General features: G+C 47.7%; 1 protein-coding gene and 1 long non-coding RNA gene across 4 annotated transcripts in view; one reads left to right on the top strand and one right to left on the bottom strand.

Annotated features, from left to right (window-relative positions):
* DGKD (diacylglycerol kinase delta) overlaps positions 1 to 14,594 on the bottom strand; it is a 97,904-nt gene extending 83,310 nt beyond the window's left edge. For all 3 annotated transcript variants that reach the window (XM_053919223.2, XM_053919225.2, XM_053919224.2), the window contains exon 1: positions 14,414 to 14,594. In XM_053919223.2, the coding sequence (XP_053775198.1) occupies positions 14,414 to 14,569 (156 nt within the window). In that variant the 5' untranslated portion in view covers positions 14,570 to 14,594. The remainder of the gene's footprint in view (positions 1 to 14,413) is intronic.
* On the top strand, positions 13,213 to 18,526 carry LOC123480109 (uncharacterized). Its single transcript, XR_006655982.2, has 4 exons — positions 13,213 to 13,526; positions 13,759 to 13,967; positions 15,915 to 16,083; positions 16,238 to 18,526. It is a non-coding gene; the product is annotated as an uncharacterized lncRNA (long non-coding RNA).
* Positions 18,527 to 20,208: the final 1,682 nt, after the last annotated feature.

Genomic DNA, 20,208 nt, shown 5'->3' with positions numbered 1-20,208 from the left:
CACTCCCTTCCCCTCTCTCTAAAAATAAATAAATAATCTTTAAAGAAATTAAAATTATATTTTTTAAAGCACAGGGGCAACCAAAATGAGAAGAAGGTGAAATTAAAAGATAACAAGCTAAGATACAGGCCATGATTAGAAAAGGAGCAAAAGCCACCACACTAGAACTGAATTAGAATCCACGTAGGGGGGCTAACGGAGAAAATGTGGAAAACGTCCTTGGGGGTGTGCAAAGCCAGACGGAGACGCTCACAGAAGGATGGAGACTAACTAGGGCAGAGAGGAGGAAATACAGAGAAAAGCTGGCAGTGTTTTAACCAATTACTTCCTCTATCTAAACAATAGTACTAAGAACCGCCCCAAAGGAATACAAAATAAATGGAGATGCGAAAATTAGGTGTAGAGAAGATGAAAGCTTTCCAACTCACTTTAATACAACCCCAAAAAGGAAAGCAAAGAGCTGCCAGTCAGATGTGCTGAACTCACAGGGCACTGCCTGTCCAGGGCACGTGGGGGAGAAGGTCTGCGTCCCACGTGGGCCTGGGCCAGCCACCTCAGCCCGGGATGCAAGCCGTCCCCTCTGCCCCACAATCCCACCTCTGGTCTCCACCCAGAGATTGAAAGAGAGACTTTCACAGTGAGCAAGGGCTCAGAGACCAAAGAGCCACCTCGAGGGGGAATGGGGGTAATGTGAGCACCAAAATCAATGACTGTTACTAACAGTAAACCACTGAATAAAACCACTTAATGAATCCACAGTGGCACCCCCCACTCCAAGAGAGCGAGAGTGAGAGTGAGAGCCAGACAGAGAGAGAGAGATATTTGCCTCCACTGGGAATGACTATTTTACCAAATCCTTGCTTTGAAAATTGGTAGTTAACCAGAAAATTGGCAATTACCCTGCCCTTTTAGGAGGAAATGTAGTCCTTCCCCAAGTGAAATGGAAGGATTTCCAGAAAAATACCAACAGATAAATGTGGACAAACACCAACAGATAAAATGCGGAAAGAAAGGGGGTGGTGGGGACCTCCATTTTGCCAGCTCTCTCAATAAACTGGATTTGGGCAAATGCCATCCATGTGTGAATGCTGGAGAAATGGGGATTTTCACAGTGCCCAGGAATCACCGCACAGATTATGTCCTAATGGCAAAGAGGGAAATCCACATTTCCAATGGGGAGATCTCCACGTTACCAAACGGTAGCATAGCGGAGGGGGCAGGACACAGAGCCTCCCAAATCTAGGAGTCTTCAAATATTACCAAGTCTTCAAGCCTCTCACTTTCAGTTTACAGCAAACACGGAGGGAATAATTAGACAAATCCAGACAGATTTTACAAGACAACTCCCCTTGTCTCGTCAGAAAGTCGGTGTCCTCGTGGGGAGGACAGGGAGAAAGTCGGAGGGGTGGGGGCGGGGGGGTCGTTCCTGGTTAAGAGACTAAAGAGATACGGCCACCAAATACAGTGCATGAATTCTGATAGGTACGAGCTTCCCAAAAGGGAAGCTATAAATGCATTTTTCGTTCAGCTGTGGAAATCTAAAAATGATGTGGATATTAGGAATTAGAAAATTACAATTAACGTTTTAGGTATAATTACAGGAAAATGTCCTTATTTTCAAGAGTCCTTATTTTTTGGAGTTTAGTTATAATAATGGCATATAGGAAAATGTCATTTTTAGGAGATGCATGCTGAGCTACTTAGAAGTACATTGTCGTGATATTTACATATCACCTTCAAAAGGTTTAGTAAATTATTTATTATAATTGAATGTTATTACATTCAATACCTATTGATAAGGTATAGTTGACAACATGTTAATTATTGAATCTCTTCGGTAGTGGGTATATTGGCTGTACACTGCACTATTATTTTAACATTTTTCATAATAAAAATTGAAAAAGAGCTTTCCTCGCAAAGACAGTCTTCACAGACTGGTGCAACCATTACAAAGGATAAGAATAAAGAGATTTTAGTAACATGGAGGAATGCTTATAACATCATAGTGAAAACTTACATAGTTTCATTTCAACTAAATTAAACACATCCAGGAAATGAGTCCAGAAGGAAATACAAAAGTAACGATGGAGCTCTGGGTGCTGGGATCAGCAGCTCACCTTCCTCCCGTCCCCCCCTCTCCTCTCTCCTCTGATGGCTCCTCCTCCTCTGCCCACTTCCTAAGCCCCCCTGGCCCCCAGAGCCTGGCCAGGCCCTCTTCCACAGGCCCACTGTTCTCACCCAGGCTCAGATGAACCACACATAGCTGGGCAGGGGCTGGGTAGGGTACGCTAGGAAGAGGTGCGACCTGGAATCTCCGAGACTTGGGCAACTTCCTTACGCACTGGCAAGGTGCCTCCCTGCTCCAAGCCTACGCCCCCCATCTGTAAAACCGGGGTAGTTGAGCATAACAGGATCCAGGACACCGGGCAGCAGAGCTCTGTGGGAGCAAACCCCCTGAGCTGGTCCTCAGTGGTCCTCAACCGCAGCTCCTCGTCTCAGAGGAGAGCTCCATTACCCAGCTCCTCAAGAGAACCACAAGCCTCCTATCCCCCAACACCCACACCAAGACTATCACTGAGTTCTCACAACGTCAAATCCAACAAATTCTCTCCACCACCACAACCCTGGCCCAGGCTGCCATCATCTCGTACCACATGGGCCAGCCAGCACCCACTCGAGCAGCCACAACCCAGCCAGAGTGGTCTTTTCAACCTGGATCAGGTGAGGTGTCACTTCTTAAACTCTCGAAACGACAGTGGTCCACTACTACAGAGCTCCCCTGACTAGCTCCTACCCAGCTCCCAGCCTCACGACACAATCAAGGTCTCCTTAACTCTGGCTGACTCCGTTCACACCAGCTTTCTTTCAGCTCCTTGATTTCCCCAAGCTCCCTCTGGCCACAGGGCCTTTGTACACCTCTGACAGGCTCCCACCTCTTCATTCTTTTATTAATCCTTTAACACACATCTTTTTCATTATAAAACAGCACACATAAAGTCCACAGAACAAAAATGTACAATTATCACAAACTGAGAGCCCAACTAACCACCACACAGGTCAGGAAACAACACTTCTCACAGACCCGTCCCTTCCCACCATCCAGACTTCCCTGGTAATCACTTCTTTGCACGTAAGCTTAACCCCCCTTAGTGTCCTCTCTGTTCTGACCTGGGTATAAATGAAATCATACAAAACGTATCCTTTCATGTCTGGCTTTTTTTGGCCAGACAACTTTAATGCTATGATTAATCCTTAAACCAGCAGGTATATAGCATTCTCTTGTAGGGCCGTTATCATCATCTATCCAGTCTACTATAGGTAGACGACTGGGCTGCTTCCACTTCTGAGCTATCACAAATACTAACACTATTAATATTCTTGTACATGCCCGTTGGAGTACATCCGCTTATGTAAGCTGTTAGATACACACCTACAAGCAGAACTGCTCAAACAGTGTATACGTCCCTTCAACTTAACAGACACTGCCAGAATGTCTTCTAAAGTGGTGTTGCCAATTTAATCTCCCAACAGAGGAGCAGGTCCCTGACTCCACCCACATCCTTCCCAACACCCAGATAAAAGCTGCACATGGCAAAGCACTGGGCCCTGGGGGCCAAGCTTCCTCGCCCTCTCTGGGGACGCCACCCTCCCAGACCATTAATGTGCTCACCTGCCCAGAAACTCCCCAAATCTCCTCAGTCTCAGGGTTTTTATAACTCAAATCTCCAGCCCCCCTTCACTACTAGGAAGATGGGGGTAAGGCTGAAAGTTCACATCTCTAACACTAGTTTGGTCTTTCTGGTGACAAGCTCCCATCCTGAAGCATTACAGGGTCCCACCCTGTGTAGCCAAAAGGGGCTCTTATGAATAGCAAAAGACACTCCTATCACTCAGGAGCTCTGTGCCAGGAGCCAGGGACAAAGAGCAAATATATTTATTATACATAAATACAGATTTTTGTACACTGTCCTTGAATCCTGCAACCCTGCTATACTTATTTATTTTAACTTATCTGTACACTTGTAGATATAAGGAAACACTTCTATCATCTGCAAATAAGGATCTTTTTTCTTCCTTTCCAATCCATATACCTTTTATTTCTTCCTCTTGCATTACTACAAACTTTGAATAGAAGTAGTAATGGTGAACATCCATTTCTTGTTCCCATCTCATGGGGAAAACTATCAACTTTTACCATCAGTCTCTGACTAGTGTGGCTCAGTCGGCTGAGCGCCATCCCACAAACCAAAAGGTTACCGATTGGATTCCTGGTCAGGGCACATGTCCGGGTGTGGGCCAGGTCCCCAGTTGGGTCATGCAAAAGGCAACCGATGGATGTCTCTCTTGCACATCAATGTTTCTCTCCCTCTTCTCCCTCCCTTCCCCTTTCTCTAAAAATACAAAATAAAATCTTTTTTAAAAAGAAAAAGAATTTACCATTAGGTTTTACCATGAGTTTTGCTGCTGTTGTAGACACTCTTAATTAGACCAAGGAGGTTTCCCTATTCCAGCGGTGGGCAAGCACAGTCCGTGAGCAGGTCTGGTCCATTGCCCATTTTTGTAAAGAATGAAGCCACGCCCATCATGTCTAAGGTTGCTTTACGCTGCAATACAGAGCTGGGCAGTTGCCACAGGAAATGTGTATGTCCCACAAAGCCTTAAATATTTACTATCTGGTCCTTTACAGAAAAAATTTGCCGACACCCTCTCTTGCGCAATTTGAAATGAATGCTAACTTTTATCAAAATTGGGGGAGGAGGTTTTGCATCTATTGAGATGACCATACATTCTGTTTAGAAAACGTTCACCTTTCTTCATTAGTTATGTTGGAGGGTAATGACCTTTCTTGTAATGACCTTATCAGGTTTTATACTATTCAAGTTTTGCTGGTCTCATAAAAAAAGATACAGTGTTCCCTCTTTTACTATTTCCTAAAAGCGTGTATGTAAAACGGGTGTTATTTCTTCCTTACATCCTTCGAATTCACTGGAAAAGTCATCCGGGTCTAATGGGAAATTTTAAATTATGGGTTCAATATCTTTAATAGTTACAAAACAATTTGCATTTTCTATTTCTTGTATCAGTTTTAAGTTGTGTTTTTCTAGGAATTTGTCTACTTTTTCTAAATTTTAAATTTTACTTGTATAAATTGTTTGTAATACCTTTTAATTCTTTTTAATGTCTGTAGGACCTTCGATGATGACCCTAATATTATTTGCCTTCTCTATTTTTTCTTAATTACTCCTGCTGGGGTTTATCAATTTTATCAGATTTTTCAAATCAATTGTTTGCCTTTGATGATCTCCTTTCATTAAATATTGCTCTTCAATATTTCCTTCATTCTATTTTCTTGGATTTTAATGTGTTGTTATTCTTCTAATTAACTGACATACATGCCTACTTCATGGATTTCCAGCATGTCTTCTTTTCTTTCTCTTTTTTTTTAAAGATTTTATTTATTTTTAGGGGGGGCAGGGAGGGAGAAAGAGAGGGAGAGAAACATCACTGCGTGGTTGCTTCTTGCACAGCCCCCACTGGGGAACTGGCCCACAACCCAGGCATGTGCCCTCACTGGGAATCAACCCAGCAACCCTTTGGGCCACAGGCCGGTACTCAGTCCACTAAGCCACACCAGCCAGGCATCTTTTTCTAATATAAATGTATTTAAAGTCATAAACTTCCCTTCAAACATGACTTCAGCTGTATTCCATTATTTATATATATTTTGCTATTGTTCAACTCAAAATATTTTCTAGCTTTCTTTGACTCATTAGGTAGTTAAAAATAGATTTCTCAATTTCCAGATACACGAGAATTTTCATTTGATTGATTTCTAGCTTAATTCCACTGTTGTTGCAGAACACAGTCTATAAAACTTCAATCCTTTCAAATTTGTTGAGAACTGCCTTGAAACCAGCATATAGTGAATTCTGACAAGTATACCCTGCTCATTTGAAAATGATTTGATTCTGCGATTGCCAGGTACATTGTTGCATATATTCGTATGTCCATTAGGTCAAATTTAATACTTATGCTGTTCAATTGTTCTATAATTTTACAAAATTTTTGTCTGCTTCATCATAACAACACCTGAAACAGGTACGCTAAAATATCCCACTATGGCGGTGGCCAAGTGGCTCAGATGGTTGGAGTGCCATCCTCTGCACCGAAAGGTTGCAGGTTCCCTGCCCGGTTGGGGTACATATAGGTGGCGACCCGACTGACGTTTCTCTCACATGGATGTTTCCCTCTCTCTCTCCTTTCCTCTCTCTCAAATCAATAAACATATACCTGAGGATTAAAAAAGATAGTAATAAAATAAAATATCCCACTATGATTGTGGATTTATTTCCATTACAGTTGTATTAATTTTTCCTTTACATATTTTCAAGTTACATTAAGTGCATACAGACTTTAATTGTATATGAAATAAACAATTTCTCATTTATCAGTATATCTTTATCTCTAATAATATATTTTGCCTTCAAACCCTATTTGTCTGATATTAAAAGAGCTCCATCAACCTTCTTTTGGTTAATGTGTGCATAATGCCCTCATTCTTTTACTTTCAATCTTTTGGTATCTCTTTGTTTTAAATGTCTCTTTGAAATAGCCTAGTCAGGTTTTGTTTTCTCACCTAACAATCTGTCTTTTGACTGGAGCATTCGAGTCCACTCACATTTAATGTGACTACTGATGTACTGAGATTTAAGTCTATCAACTTTGTGTTCTATTTGTTCCACTTTTTCAAAATTCCCTTTTCTCTCCTTTCTGATTTAGAATTTATTATTCATTTTTTTTTGCCTTTTAGCTTAGATACCATATAGTCTTTCACAATTTAGTGGCTGCCACACAGATTACATGTATTGGAGATTTGTCTAACATAATTGGTTCTTTTTTCTTCTTCCTGGAAATACAAGGACCTTAAAACAGTTTTCTTCCATTTACCTCATCTGCTCACCAAAAACACCCCCCAAAAAACAAAAAAACTGTTTTCATTTATTTGAAAATGTCTTGACTTCAGCTTTACTTCTGCAGGGTTTCATTGTGGGTAAAGAATTCTGGGTTAGCAGTCAGCTTCTTTCAGTAGTTCCATTTCAGCTGACTTCAGTTTCCCATGGTTTCTGTTAATACAGCTGTCAACCTAACTGTTACTCTTTTGAGGGTAATCTGTCTCCAGATGCTTTCAAGTCTCCTTCTTCTCATCTATGGCTCTCAGCAGTTACTTTTTGAAGTGACAGGTATGGTTTCCTTTGTGATCTGGGGTTACTGAATCTGTGGATGGTACCTTGAAAAGTGGTGGGAAATTCTCGGACACTATCTTTTCAAATATTGTTTCTGCCCAATTTTCTCTTTCCTCTCACTGTTATCTCTGACTCCTACCCTGTCTTGTAATTTTTCCATTTTTTTATGTCTCCAGGATTTCTTGTGGCTATTTTCTTTTGAGCTAGCTTCGGGGGCCACTAAATTCTTTCTTCAGCTGTGTCTAGTCTACCGTTCCCTTAAGAATTTAGTTTTTTATTATTATATTTTTCAGTTTTGAAATTTTCATTTGGGCCCTGACTGGTGTGGCTCAGTGGGTTGTCCCACAAACAGAAAGGTTGCTGGTTCAATTCCCAGTCAAGGTACATGCCAGGGTTGCAGGCCAGGTCCCCATTTGGGGGCACGTAAGAGGTGATCAATGTTTCTTTCCTTCTCTTTCTTGCCCCTCTCTTCCTCTCTCTAAAAATAATTAAATAAAATCTTTGAAAAAATTTTTTTAAATTTTCATTTGTTTTTTAGTTTCTAGTTCTCTGCCAAAATTCTCAATCTGGTCTTTCATCTCCTCTTTATTTGGAAATGAGGTCTTTGCAATTATAATTAGTTAAGGATTTTGAGATACACTGATGTTTTGAAGTCTACAACTGATATCTGGATCCCCAGTAATATGTCTTCATATTCTGTTGCTTCTATTGGTTTTAACTCAGTAGCCTTACCTCCCCGTGTGTGTATATTTGCTGTTGTATGCAGGACACTGAATTTACAACAGGGCTTGTGAAAATAACTGGAGGACTGGATGATGTTATCTCCTTCTACAGAGGATTAAATCTGCTTCCATTAGAAACCTGGAGACAGCAGCATTCTGAGATGAGCTTTATTTAATTTCAGAGATGGGACACAACTTGAAGCAAGACTTTTAGCTCGTCCTCATTCCCTGGAAGGGGCTGCTGGGATCCCAACCCAAATTAGGGAGTTCACCCAGGACTGCTGCCCTTTGGCAGACCCTGACACTTCAGCTTCACCCGCCGCCACTCCCCACCCAGCCAAGGCATTTCTAACAGCCTCCAGCTTCCCTTCCGAGTCAGTATATGGCCCCATATCAATTCCGTGTGGCTGTCCCATAACCAAGTACCACAGGCTGGGACACCTAACCAAGAGAAATGTTTGGCTCGTGATTTAGGAGGCTGGAAGTCTGAAGTCAAGGAGTCCACAGGGCCTAAAGGAGCCAGGGAAGATTCTGTCCATTACCTCCGAGTGGCCCCACCCAGCCTTGGCTTGTGAAAACCTAACTCTAATCTCTGGCTCTGTTTGTACAGGGCCTTTTTCTCTGTCTATGTCCATCTCTCCCTCCCCTTTCTCTTATAAGGACACCAAACATTAGATTAGAGTCCACCCTAAATCCAATTATATCTGCAAAGACCCTATTTCCAAATAAGGTCACATTCTGCGGTTCTAGATAAATTTTGAGGGGAGCACTATTCCCACTACAGGCCCTACTACTGACCCCAAGGTAAAAAGCAGCCCCGAATGTCATGCCCATTGCCTCAGAACTACATCCTCCCCAGATCTTGGTCTCGTAAATCTGCATGACCTTATAGTCAGTTCCAAGGGCCAGTTAGTTCATTGCTCCGCCCCCATCACCAGAAGTCACTTTTCCTGCCCACCTTTCAGATTAAGCCACAGTCCCTTCCTCAAGAAGGGCCTTCCCACACCTCCCTCACAATCAAGTCAAATTCACCTACCAAAGCCTCCCAAAGCACTCCGGTCCTCTCCTGTGTAGCACTTATTGCTGTCCCAACTGCCCAAAACATGTGTGACTGTTTCATTAATGTCTGTCCTGTCTTCAGACTATTAGCTCCAGGACTGGTTTTGTTTTTGTTCAGAAAGGTACCCCAAGCGCCTAGCACACTTAACAATTTTAAGGTCTCCAATGTTTGCTGAGTTAAATTGGATCTGTGAAATAAGGAAAGTAATGACTTGCTAGTATATTATTAGTATTCACTGACTAACAGTTGTTTGTTTGTTTTTTTTAATCCTCACTCAAGGATATGTTTATTGATTTGAGAGAGAGAAAACATGGATGTGAGAAAGAAACATCAGTCAGTTGCCTCTGTAAGCACCCGGCCCAGCGATCAAACCCAGAACCTAGGCATGTGCTCTGACCAGAAATCGAACCCACAACCGTTTGGTCATGGGATGGCGCACCAACTGAGCCACCCCACCAGGGCTATTTTTTTTAATCCTCACCTGAGGATATTTTTATTCATTTTAGAGAGAGAGAAAGAGAAAGGCAAAGAGAGAGAAGGAAGCATCGATTGGTTGCCACTGTAAGGGCCACAACCTAGTAGCAAACCCACAACCTAGGCATATGCCCCGAGTGGACACTGAACCCACAACCTTTCAGTGTACGGGACAATACTCCAACCAACTGGGCCACCTGACCAGGGTTAAATTAGCAATTTTTTAAAAGTTCTTCATTGCTAATTGTCTACCAGACTCATTTTTATTTGCTCTTCCAGCTGACAGAAAAAAAGACTCACCCAGATCAGCTTGAGGTAGGGAAGAACAGGCTCAGGAAGATGGCTACTATTTGAAACACACAAAGTGAACAATCAGAAAGACGGAATTAATCATAAAAGCAACCATTTACTGAATGCTTGAGATGTGCAAGGCACTACGCTGTGTTGTGCATGCACTATCCTACTTAATTCTATGAGTTATCATTTGTTTTACGGATCTGAGAACTATTATCATTTCTATTTTGCAGATATGTAAATTGAGGCTAAGGAACACACACCTAACATCTATTGTCACTACTGCCAACCCAAGAACTAATATTTTCCCTGTTTACACATAAGGAAACCAAGTCTTAAGAAGTTTAGAAACTTGTCTGTGATCACATGTCTCATAAGCAGGAGGGCAGGAAGTGGATCAACTTCATTTGACACCAAAAGCTATTAAATACTACTACACACTAGCTTTGAAACCTTTCACACCACTTTGCTCCCACTAGGACGGCTCTCATCAAAAACACAATAACTGAGGACATGAAGAAACTAGAACCCTCTTACATGGCTGGTGAAAACGTAAAATGCCACAGCCACTTTGGAAAACAGCCTGACGGTTTCTCAAAGGTTAAGCATAGCGTTGCCATATGACCCTGTAAGTCTACCCATAGGTGTATATGCCCAAAAGAAATGAAACATGTCCACACAGAACTTGCACACAAATGTTCACAGCAGCAGTATCCAGAACAGACAAAAAGTGGAAATAATCCAAGTGCCCATCAACTGATAAATGTAAATAAAATGTATATCCACGCAATGTAATATTACTCAGCAATAGAAAGGGGAAAGTACTGGCACGCGTACAACAGGCATGCACTTCATCGCAGCCTCTACGTGCGAGAAGCCAGACAAAAAGGCACACGTCATGTGTCTCTCACCTAGGTAAAGTGTCCAGAGTCGGCAACCCTGGATGACAGGAAGTGGGGTAGCAGGTGCCCACAGATGAGAAAGTTGGGAGGAATGAGGAGCGGATGCTAATGGTTATGGGGTTTCTTTCTGGGGTGATGAAAATGTTCTAAAATTGACTGGTGATGGCTGCACTACTATGAAGATACTAAGAATCACTGAACTATACATTTGAAACGAGTGGCATTTGGTATGTGAATTATACCTTAATAAAGCTGTCATTTTTTAAGTCTTTTACAACTTGAAACTTTTACCTAATTTCTACTAATTTTCATTTCACAATGGGAAAATGCTTTGTTTAAATCTGAACTCAGAACTATAAGCATTTTTATGCACAAATACAAAAATGTTAACTTTTAAAATCTTTTAAATAAATTAAAACTGTACCTTAATAGATAAACTCCAATTTCACAATGCCTTACAATGCGCTGGTGGATTGATTTCCCAGTGCATGAACGCCGCTTGCTTGTCCCCACTGCAGCTATGCAGCCCTAGAGAATCAATCACTGTTGGGCGCTATAATCAGGATACAGAAATGAACGGTTTGCTGGGGAAACTGGAACATATAAAAATACCAGACCTGCACGAAATGCTAAACTAACAACCTTCCCAAATCACACATCACATTCTCAGCATGCTGAAGACTTGGGGAAGAGTTTTAAAGAACCTCGTACACTAAAGACCTGGAGTTTAGTAAGGCTTCTCTTTACACACATGGTAAGGTCTTGTTTCTCAAAGTCTGGTCCTGGGAGCTGATTAGTAATGCCGAATCTCAGGCCACACCCCAGAGCTACTCAACCAAAATTTTCGTTTTAACAAGATCCCCAGGGGATATGTCTGCTGCACATTCAAATTTGAGAAGTACGGTCATAAGATACTTCCTTTTCTTTTTCCATTAAGACTGCTCTAGCTTACTGGACTAATATTTCAAAACTTGACATATATAGAGCTTGGGTCCTGGGCCACCCTGTCCTCAGCTCCATTCCTCTACTGCTCTGTTCCAATTGGTGGAGGGGCTGGACCCTGCACGCTGGGTTTCCCAAGCAGCAGGGGCATAGGTGAGCCTCCAGCAGCAGCTGCGCCCTCTGCAAGGCTCCAGCCCCTCCAGACAACTCAGGGTGGTTCCAGCCTCCGAGGGGCAGCAGTAGCTCCTGGAGTCAGATATGCCACCTCCCCCGTTGTCCTCCAGCTTAGGGGTGGCAGTGGTTTCCGGTTAGTTGCCTCATCTCAGGGTTGCCTCACTGCCCTGTTTGCATCCTCAATTCTTCATCACTTATGTGCGCATGCCCCTACTTTAAATACGTAAAATGCCCCAGTTTTAAATACGTAAAGTGGGTTTGGTTTTCCTTTTTGGACCCAGAATGATACCCCTGCCATTTTGGACATTTCTCTTATGCCCCCCATCTACCAGAGAAATTTTCTGAACGGCTTATCTGCTTAAAAAGGGGGAGGGGTATTGCACATACAGTAAACCTCCTATTTCCCATATGCTGACAGTCACTAACAACCCAAAAGAAAAGTCAGCCTTAGGCTATTTGTACAGCAGATGTAACTGTATGCAGAAACTCGAGTCCTCAGGGTATATTTTTAACACTCTACCCATCACTTCTCCTCAAGCGGAACAGCTGGTGGAGCAGCCACCATTGTTTTCTTCTGTTTTGTTTGGGGGGGGGGGGTGACCCACATCCTTAAGAACAGAATTCTGGACAAACACTGGAATCTCTACGAGATCAAATCTTAATCACACTTGGAAATCACAGGATCTACCCCACACTAGGCACATACATGGTGGAGGACCAATCAAAGGGAGAGGACAATCCCCTGGCTCCTGGTTAGGGTCACTTGGAGATCTTCCTGAAGGCACATCCGACCTGGTCGCTCCTATGCTATGACTTACTCTCTGTGGCTCCCTCTTACCCAAGGTCAAAAACCCAATCCCAGGCCAGCCCTCAAAACCTACCTTCCCAGCCTCTCCCTAATTGCTCTCAACCTGCTGAAGTCACCTTCTGCCCAATCCTGGTGTGTCAGGGGTGTCCAACCTGTGGCCAGTGCGGCCCACAATGGCTATGAATGTGGCCCCACACAAAATCGTAAATTTACCTAAAACCTTTTTTTTTGCTCATCAGTTTTCGTTAGTGTTTGTGTATTCAATGTGTGGCCCAAGACAACTCTTTCTTCCAGCGTGGCCCGGAGACGCCAAAAGCCTGGACACCCAACACTGAACTGTGTGGAGAGCCCTCCCCCCGACTTTGCCCGGCAAACTCCCCCCTCCAGACCCTGCCCCACGGGGGCCCTCTTCATCCCCGCCTGGCCCGTTCCCCGAAGTGCTGAGCTTCCACAGCTCGTCCCGCAGTCCCGCACGCAGGTGTGCATCCCCTGCAGACTGGGACCCCAGACGGAGGGCCGGCCTTCCCTCTCGGTAGCCCGACCACAGTTCAGATCCACATCCACATTTACCACCTGCGACACCCCGGGCAAGTCCCGTCACTGGTCTCCCTCCGTTTCCAGTTCCGTGAGATGGGGACGGCAGAGAACGCCCGCCTGGTGAGTTAGCACCAGTACGAGACGAGCTGTGCCCTGTGTCAAGTGCTGTGAAGTTCACCCGAGGAAAGTGCTGGCGCACAGCAAGCAACCGCAGAACTGCCATCGCCATCCTCGCGACCGTTCTACCGGGAACAAAAGAGGCGCTCGAGACCTCTCTGCGGAACACCTGGAGCCCTTCGCAATAAGCCTGGTGCGGGGCGTCTGAGGACGAAAGACCACCGCACCGCGGGCCTCCAAAGCCGGCCGAAGGTAGGGGGGCAAAGGCAGCAGCCGGACCTAACCGGCCCGGAGGAGCAGCGCACTGCAGCGGGGTGAGCGAGCGAGCGTGCGCCCGCCGGGGCGCCGCCGGCCCGCGGACGCCCCGGGCCCACGGGAGGGCTCCCCTACAGCCGGCGCCAGGCGCGGGTTGCGACGGCGGCCGCGATGGGAAGACAAAGGGTGCAACTTTCCTCCCGCACAAAGGAAACGCGTCTCTCCGCAGCTAGTGTTTGGGGTCTCGAGTTCCCCACGCAGAGCGAGGTGCCACGCGGTCGCGCGACCAGGGGAAGCCCCCTCTCCCCGCGTCCCCGCGGAGGGAGGGGGAGACGGTCACCACACGCGCATCCCTCCCCTTTCGGACACGAAAACGCACGCGAGTGAAGGGACGAGCCCGCACGCCCGGGTCCAGCTGGGTTTCTAGGGAGACCACAGGTGAGTCTGCGGAGCGCCCAGCGGGACAGGACCTGAGTGGGGCTCAGAAACAAGCAGAACCCGGGCTCCGGGAGCGCACGCCTGCGGGGCGCAGCCAGGAGCCCCCTCTCTGGTGCGCTCGCACCCCCCGCCGCCTCAAGGCCTCAGTTTCCTCCCGGTCCTGGCAGCGTGGGGCTTCCTCTCAGCCCACCGCGGCGGGGACTCCCGGCCCCGCACGGCCCCCACCTGCGCCCCCGGCCCGGGATCTCCGCCGCCGCCGCCCGGCCAGGAAGGGCGCTCGGCCCGGGCGCGGGGCCGGGAGTCCGGCCCGTTACCTCGCGGAGCGCGCTCCGCCCCGGCAGCTAAACCCTGGGCAGGGCCTGGGCCGCCGCTCCGGCCGAGCCGCGGGCCTCACGGGGCTCGCTTCGGCGTGAGGGGCGCGCGCCCGGGCCGCTGCCGCGTCTCACCTTCTGGCGGATCTGGCCCGAAGTGGACACCTTGCGGATGAGCTTCTGAGGGGAGCCGGGCTCCGCCTCGGGCTCGCTGTCCGACGACTCCTCGGGCGGCGGCGGCGGAGGCGGCTGCGGTGGACCCGGCTGAGGGGCGCCTGCCGCCGCCGCCATGCTGCCCGGCCAGCGCGCGCACAGCACGGGGGCGGGGCCGGAGGCGGGGGCCTAGAGGGGCGGGGCCCGTCCTGGCGAGGGGCGGGGCCGGGCCTTGGTGGCCTTCTGCTCCGCCCCTCGGCGTCCCCTGCTGGCTGTGCTCTAGCCGGGTCGCCCCCCACTGGTGGTGTCCCGGCCCTGTCTTAGCATCTGTTTGTTTTCCTGGGACACAATTCGTGGTTTTTTGGTTTCTGTGTTCACTATTTTTTAATCTTTAACCTTCCCCTTCAAGAATATAAGTGACCTTCAAGAAGCCTGGGACTGTGTCTTGTCCTGCATTGTGTCGCCAGCATCTAAACAGGGCGTCTAGCATTTAGCAGTTAGTTGCATGATAAACAATTGGGCATGAGCAGTGGACGAATGCAAGAGAAAAAGAAGCAGCTACCTGGACAGACCTTTGGGATGTCAGATCAGAGATACACGATTCCATCCCGGAAGGCTCTTGGAGAAAGTGGTGTTTAAGAAGAATGCCAGCAGGAGGTATCCCTAACAAGCTACAGGTGTCCTGGGGATCCGTGCTCTAGGCAGAGAGACCACATGGTGCAAAGGCCTGGAGACAGAAAGGACAAGCCTCTGGAAAAAAAGAAGTTGCTGTAGGCTATAAAGGGAGGAAAGTAACAGAGGAGATAAGCCTGGGTCAGCGAGACAAGACTTTGTGAAAGTGATAAGGGGGTTGGTCTTTGAGTCCTGAGAGCCACTGGAAGCTCTGGGGCGGGGCTAGGACACAAAGCTGGGACTTGTGATCCGGCTTTGCAGTAACCTGGGCAGCTAGCCACCCTGGATTATTGGGAGGGGCTGCAGAAGTAGAAAAGTGGACTCTGGAGGACAGGGATCTGTAGGCGGAAGCAGAGGCCCTAGGCTGAGCCACAGGGTAGGTGGGTGGAGCCCTTTCACTGGGGAAATCCAGGTGGAAGGGGCTTCGAGCCACCTGAGAGGGGAAAATTGTTAGGGGGCTACACAAGTAAGTGTCCCCCTACCCTTTCAAAGGACTGCTGGAGACTCGGAGGCCCCTGGTCTCCCTGTCAGCATTCTCTGGCCCTCACTGCACTTGGCAATGCTTTCCAGAGGCAAAACAAGTGAAGACCCCCAGGGGCCACAGAGTAGCATCCAGCATGGGCACATGGCCAGGGGAATGGACTCACAGCCATGGCAGAGCGTGTCACGGATTAATGCGGGGAACCTCTGGGACAAGCCAAGGGTGTTCAGGCTTGCTCACCCTTGGTGTACCAGGCTGCCCTGCCCAATACTGTCATCATTAGCTGGTTACATGTGGCTACCTCAATTTCAATTAAAATTAAATTTCCAGCTCTTCCTCGGCGCTGCCTACGGAGGTGGCACCCCTCTCTTACTCGGCACCATGGTTGCCTTTGGACCCCTCATGAAACCCAAGATTGTCAAAAAGAGGACCAAGAACTTCATCCTGCACCAGTCAGACTGATACATCAAAATTAAGCAGAACTGGCAGGATCCCAGAGGTACTGACAATAGGGGCGCACAGAGGATTCAAGGGCCAGAGCTCACTGCCCAACATGGGTTATGGGAGCAACAAGAAAACAAAGCACATGCTGCCCAGTGGCTTTATTTTATTTATGTATGTATTTATTTATTTTTATTGTTGTTCGAGTACAGTTGTCTCCATCTCCCCCCACACACACACACCGTTCCTCCATGCCCAGTGGCTTTCGAAAGTTCCCGGTCCACAACGTCCAGGAGCTTGAAGTGCTGCTGGTGTGCAGTGAGTCTCACTGGGCTGAGATTGCTCACAGCGTCTCCTCAGAGAACCGCAGAGCCCCTGTGGACAGAGCAGCCCCACCGGCCATCACAGGCACCAATCCCGATGCCAGGCTGTGCAGCGAAGAAAATGAATACACAGATTGTGTACACATTGTATTTAATAAAAACATAAAGTTCTGCAAAAAAAAAATTAAATTTCCAGTTCCTCAGTCACACTAGCCACATTTCAAGTGTTCAGTAGCCACTTGTGGCTTTGAAGCTACCACACAGCACAAACATAGAACGTTTCTGTGATCGCAGAAAGCTCCACAATGCGTGAGGCCAGTGACGGCTCCCACGTGCTTACCGCCAGACCCATGCCAGACACCTGCCCAGCAAGTCTAGTCCTCACACAAGCCCCACAGAGCGAGCTCCACGGTCTTATTTTGGTGATGAAGACTCTGCAACCTGTCCCTGAATGGCGTGGCTCTGTGGGTTGGGCGGCACCCTACAAACCGAAAGGTCACTGGTTCAATTCCCAGTCAGGACACATGCCTGGATGGTGGGGCCAGGTCCCTGGTTGGGAGCATGTGAGAGGCCACTGATAGATGTTTCTCTTGCATATTGATGTTTCTTTCCCTCTCTTTCTCCTTCCCTTCCTCTCTCTAAAAATAAATAAATAAAATCTTTAATAAAAAATAAAAAAGACTACAACCTGAGCCTCAGATACCTCTCTGAAGGAGTGAGAGTGGCGGGGCTTGAACCTAGAGCATGTGAGGACCCAGGAGCTTGTGGAAAGAAAGAGGAGGGAAGAACCCTGTTATGCGCTGACTGTGGCTCCCCAGCATTTATAGATTGGAGCCTGAACCCCCAGCTTAGGCCTTTAGGATTAAGGAGGCCATTAGGATGGGCCCTCATCCAAGACGGCTGGTGTCCTTATAAGAAGAATAAAGTTGGACGCAGGCAGCCTCCTCGGGAAGACCCGTGAAGACCCGTGAAGACACGGAGAAGGTGGCCCTCTACAAGCCAAGGAGAAATGTCTCGGAAGAACCTGACTCTGCCAACACCCTGATTTCAGACTCTGGCGTCCAGGACCGTGAGGAAATACATTTCTGTCGTTTAAGCCCCCGCCCCTGGTACTCTGCTGTGACAGCTGGAGGGGACGGACACGGGTGCAAAGGGAAGGGTGTCCTGATCCCCACAGAAGTTGGTCATTTTGTACCAATTACTTAGCATGTATTGTGACACATGAGTGCAAAAAGCTGGGGGTGGGGGGACTGAAGGGGAGAGAAAGAGTTAACTCATAGGACACTCTCCACAGGAGGGGCAGCCCCAGCAGGGTTTGGAGATCTGAACGGAAATGCAAGGGGATGGAGAGAATTTTCTAGGAAGACACAAAAAAGGCAGGAGACTATTAGGCAAGTGACGAGGATGACAAGGGATTTGGGGGATTTTGGATTTGCTAGTGAGCCTGGTGGAATGGAGGGGGGGGGGGGTGAGCAGCTGCTGAAGGACCCAGAGCAGCCTCTGGGCAGACTGATCCATTAAAAAGTGATTTACCGATCTAGACAAGGCTGATCCAAGGTGATGGTCATCGAGCTAGGGAGGGGAGGAGACACAGCAGAGGAGGGAAGAAAAGCAACCAGCCACTCTTAGTCAGGAGGTTAGGGAGCAGGACTAGTTGGGATGCCTCCCAGAAGGGGGGCAGGGGGCTTCAAGGGCATGACGCCCCACTGAGCACGAGCAGGCTTAGACGAGATAAAGGAGATGAATTTGGTTTCGAACAAACTGCATTTGAGGTCCCTGGGTGTGCTGTTGCCTACACCTGTCAGAAGCTCAGGCTCCAGAATCCATCATTGTAGAGGCAAAAAGCCGCGGGCACGAATGTGAACGTAAGTCAGAGTTGGGAGGGAGACACTGTGGCCCCATGGGAGTAGCTTTGCATTTATGAAAAAGTACTAAACATTGCCACAGCCAACAGCAGCCTAAGAAGACATGACAACTAAGTGCCATGTGGGGTCCTGGAACAAAGGAAAGGGCACTGGGTACAAACCAAGGAAATCGGGGCACAGCGTGGGCTGTAGTGTAATGCTATGTGGGTGTGGATGCATGGCGTGATGCGACGGTAGCCTCTGCGTGTAAGATGTTAACAATAGCAGAAACAGTGTGGGGGATCTCGCTGTACCATTTGGCAAATTTTCTAAAAATCTGAAACTATTTGAAAATAAAAATGTGTAATTTTTAAAAGTTTATTGGGCTTGGTAATAATTATGGTATGTTCTTAAGTCAGAGACACGTTAAGTCTGGAGTACGTGGCTGACGGGCGAAGGAGCCTCTCTGTTCGGCGGTGATGGCACTGTTCCCTTGGAGACCTCCCCCGGAGTGGCCAGCCTGTAAGGGCACATCCTCTCCGGTGCCGCTTCGTGGCGTGAGTCATGCTGTGAATCATCTCTAACAACGTGCTGCTCCCTGACTTTACCCCCTCCGTACGGGCATATCGAGGTGGCGGTAATAACACACTTCACATCCAACCTAATCTTCTCGACTTGTCAACGTGGAAACGTACCTGCTGTCAAAGAGAACTGCTTCCCGTTGGAGGAGAAAATGTGCTTGAAAATGGGGAGATGATCTTATTCTCCCCTAAACTAGGGTTATGACTGACATGTGGAAGGCGATGTTTCTTCACTGTGTGTGACACATGGTTTCCCTGGCCCCCAGGCATGGCGGCCACCTGAACCCCACCACTCATTTCCAAACTCGCCAACTCCCCACCGACCCCACTCGCGAGGTCAGTAAACTAAACTGTTAAGGCTGTGACAACAGACTGGGGGGAGAGTGGTGAAGAATGTTTAAGGAGTAGGCAAACTGACTCTCTACAAAAGTTACCACGTGTGTGCTAAAACTTTAGAGAACTAAACACACGCACGCACACACGAGTACAAGGAGACTGGGGAAACCTAGGATGGGTGGATTGGCCCAATGTCAGTATCCTGGTGGGGGCAGCATACTCTGGCTTTGCAGAGTGGACCCCCTTGGGGGACAACTGCCTGTGAATCATAAATGCTAATCTCCCCCTCTGACCCTCCACACTCTCATCCACTTGTTCAGCATCAAAAGGTGGGCAAAGGTCTGGTTACAGACTCAGGGAATCCAGAGTTCAAATCCCCACTCTGACTCACTAGCTGTGTGACCTTGGGTAAGGCACACAAGCTGTTTGAACTGCAGTTTCCTCATCCAATAAACGGGAGGACAGTATCGACTTACAAGCATTGTGGGGATGATGAGCTGGAATTCGGAAAGTGCCCAGCACCAGGCAGGTGCCCGGTAAATAGCAGGGACCCCTACTTCTCCAGCCTTTGGCTGTCATTTCAGAACCTTGTCCCACGTCTCAGCCACCACTTTCTCCATGCAGCACCCTTGCCTCCTGTGTACCCTGCTTCTTCCACCGCACCTGCCTGGAAAGCCCTGGGCCACACCTCCAACCTACACACAGACATCCTGCCCGCTGACACCAGGGAGCACACCAGCAGACACAACGCCATGTGTGTGCAGGCCCAGCCAAGGCCAAGTTCCACATCCCGTTGGGCTGGCCAGCCGCTCACTTCCTGCTTGCACCCCCATGCCCTCCCAGGGTGGCCAACTGCAGGCCATAAACTAGGCAGCACCTGGAAATCCGCAAGTCAGACATTCTGGTACCAAAATAACCCGGAGGGCAAGGGCTGTTCTGACCTCTGGTCTCCAGGGATTGGCCTGCCAGCTCTTCTATCCAGCTCTCCCACCCACACAGTTCCAAAGGTCAGGCCTATTAACATCCACCCTGACTTAGGATGTCCTGGGGTCAAGCAATGCAGGAACCAGCAGGCACTCCCAGGCAGACTCCAGTCCCT

The sequence above is a fragment of the Desmodus rotundus genome, chromosome 2 (assembly GCF_022682495.2).
Source record: "Desmodus rotundus isolate HL8 chromosome 2, HLdesRot8A.1, whole genome shotgun sequence".
Lineage (NCBI taxonomy): Eukaryota > Metazoa > Chordata > Mammalia > Chiroptera > Phyllostomidae > Desmodus > Desmodus rotundus.
Note: the sequence above shows the minus strand (reverse complement) of the source record. Positions and strands in the feature narration are given on the sequence as shown.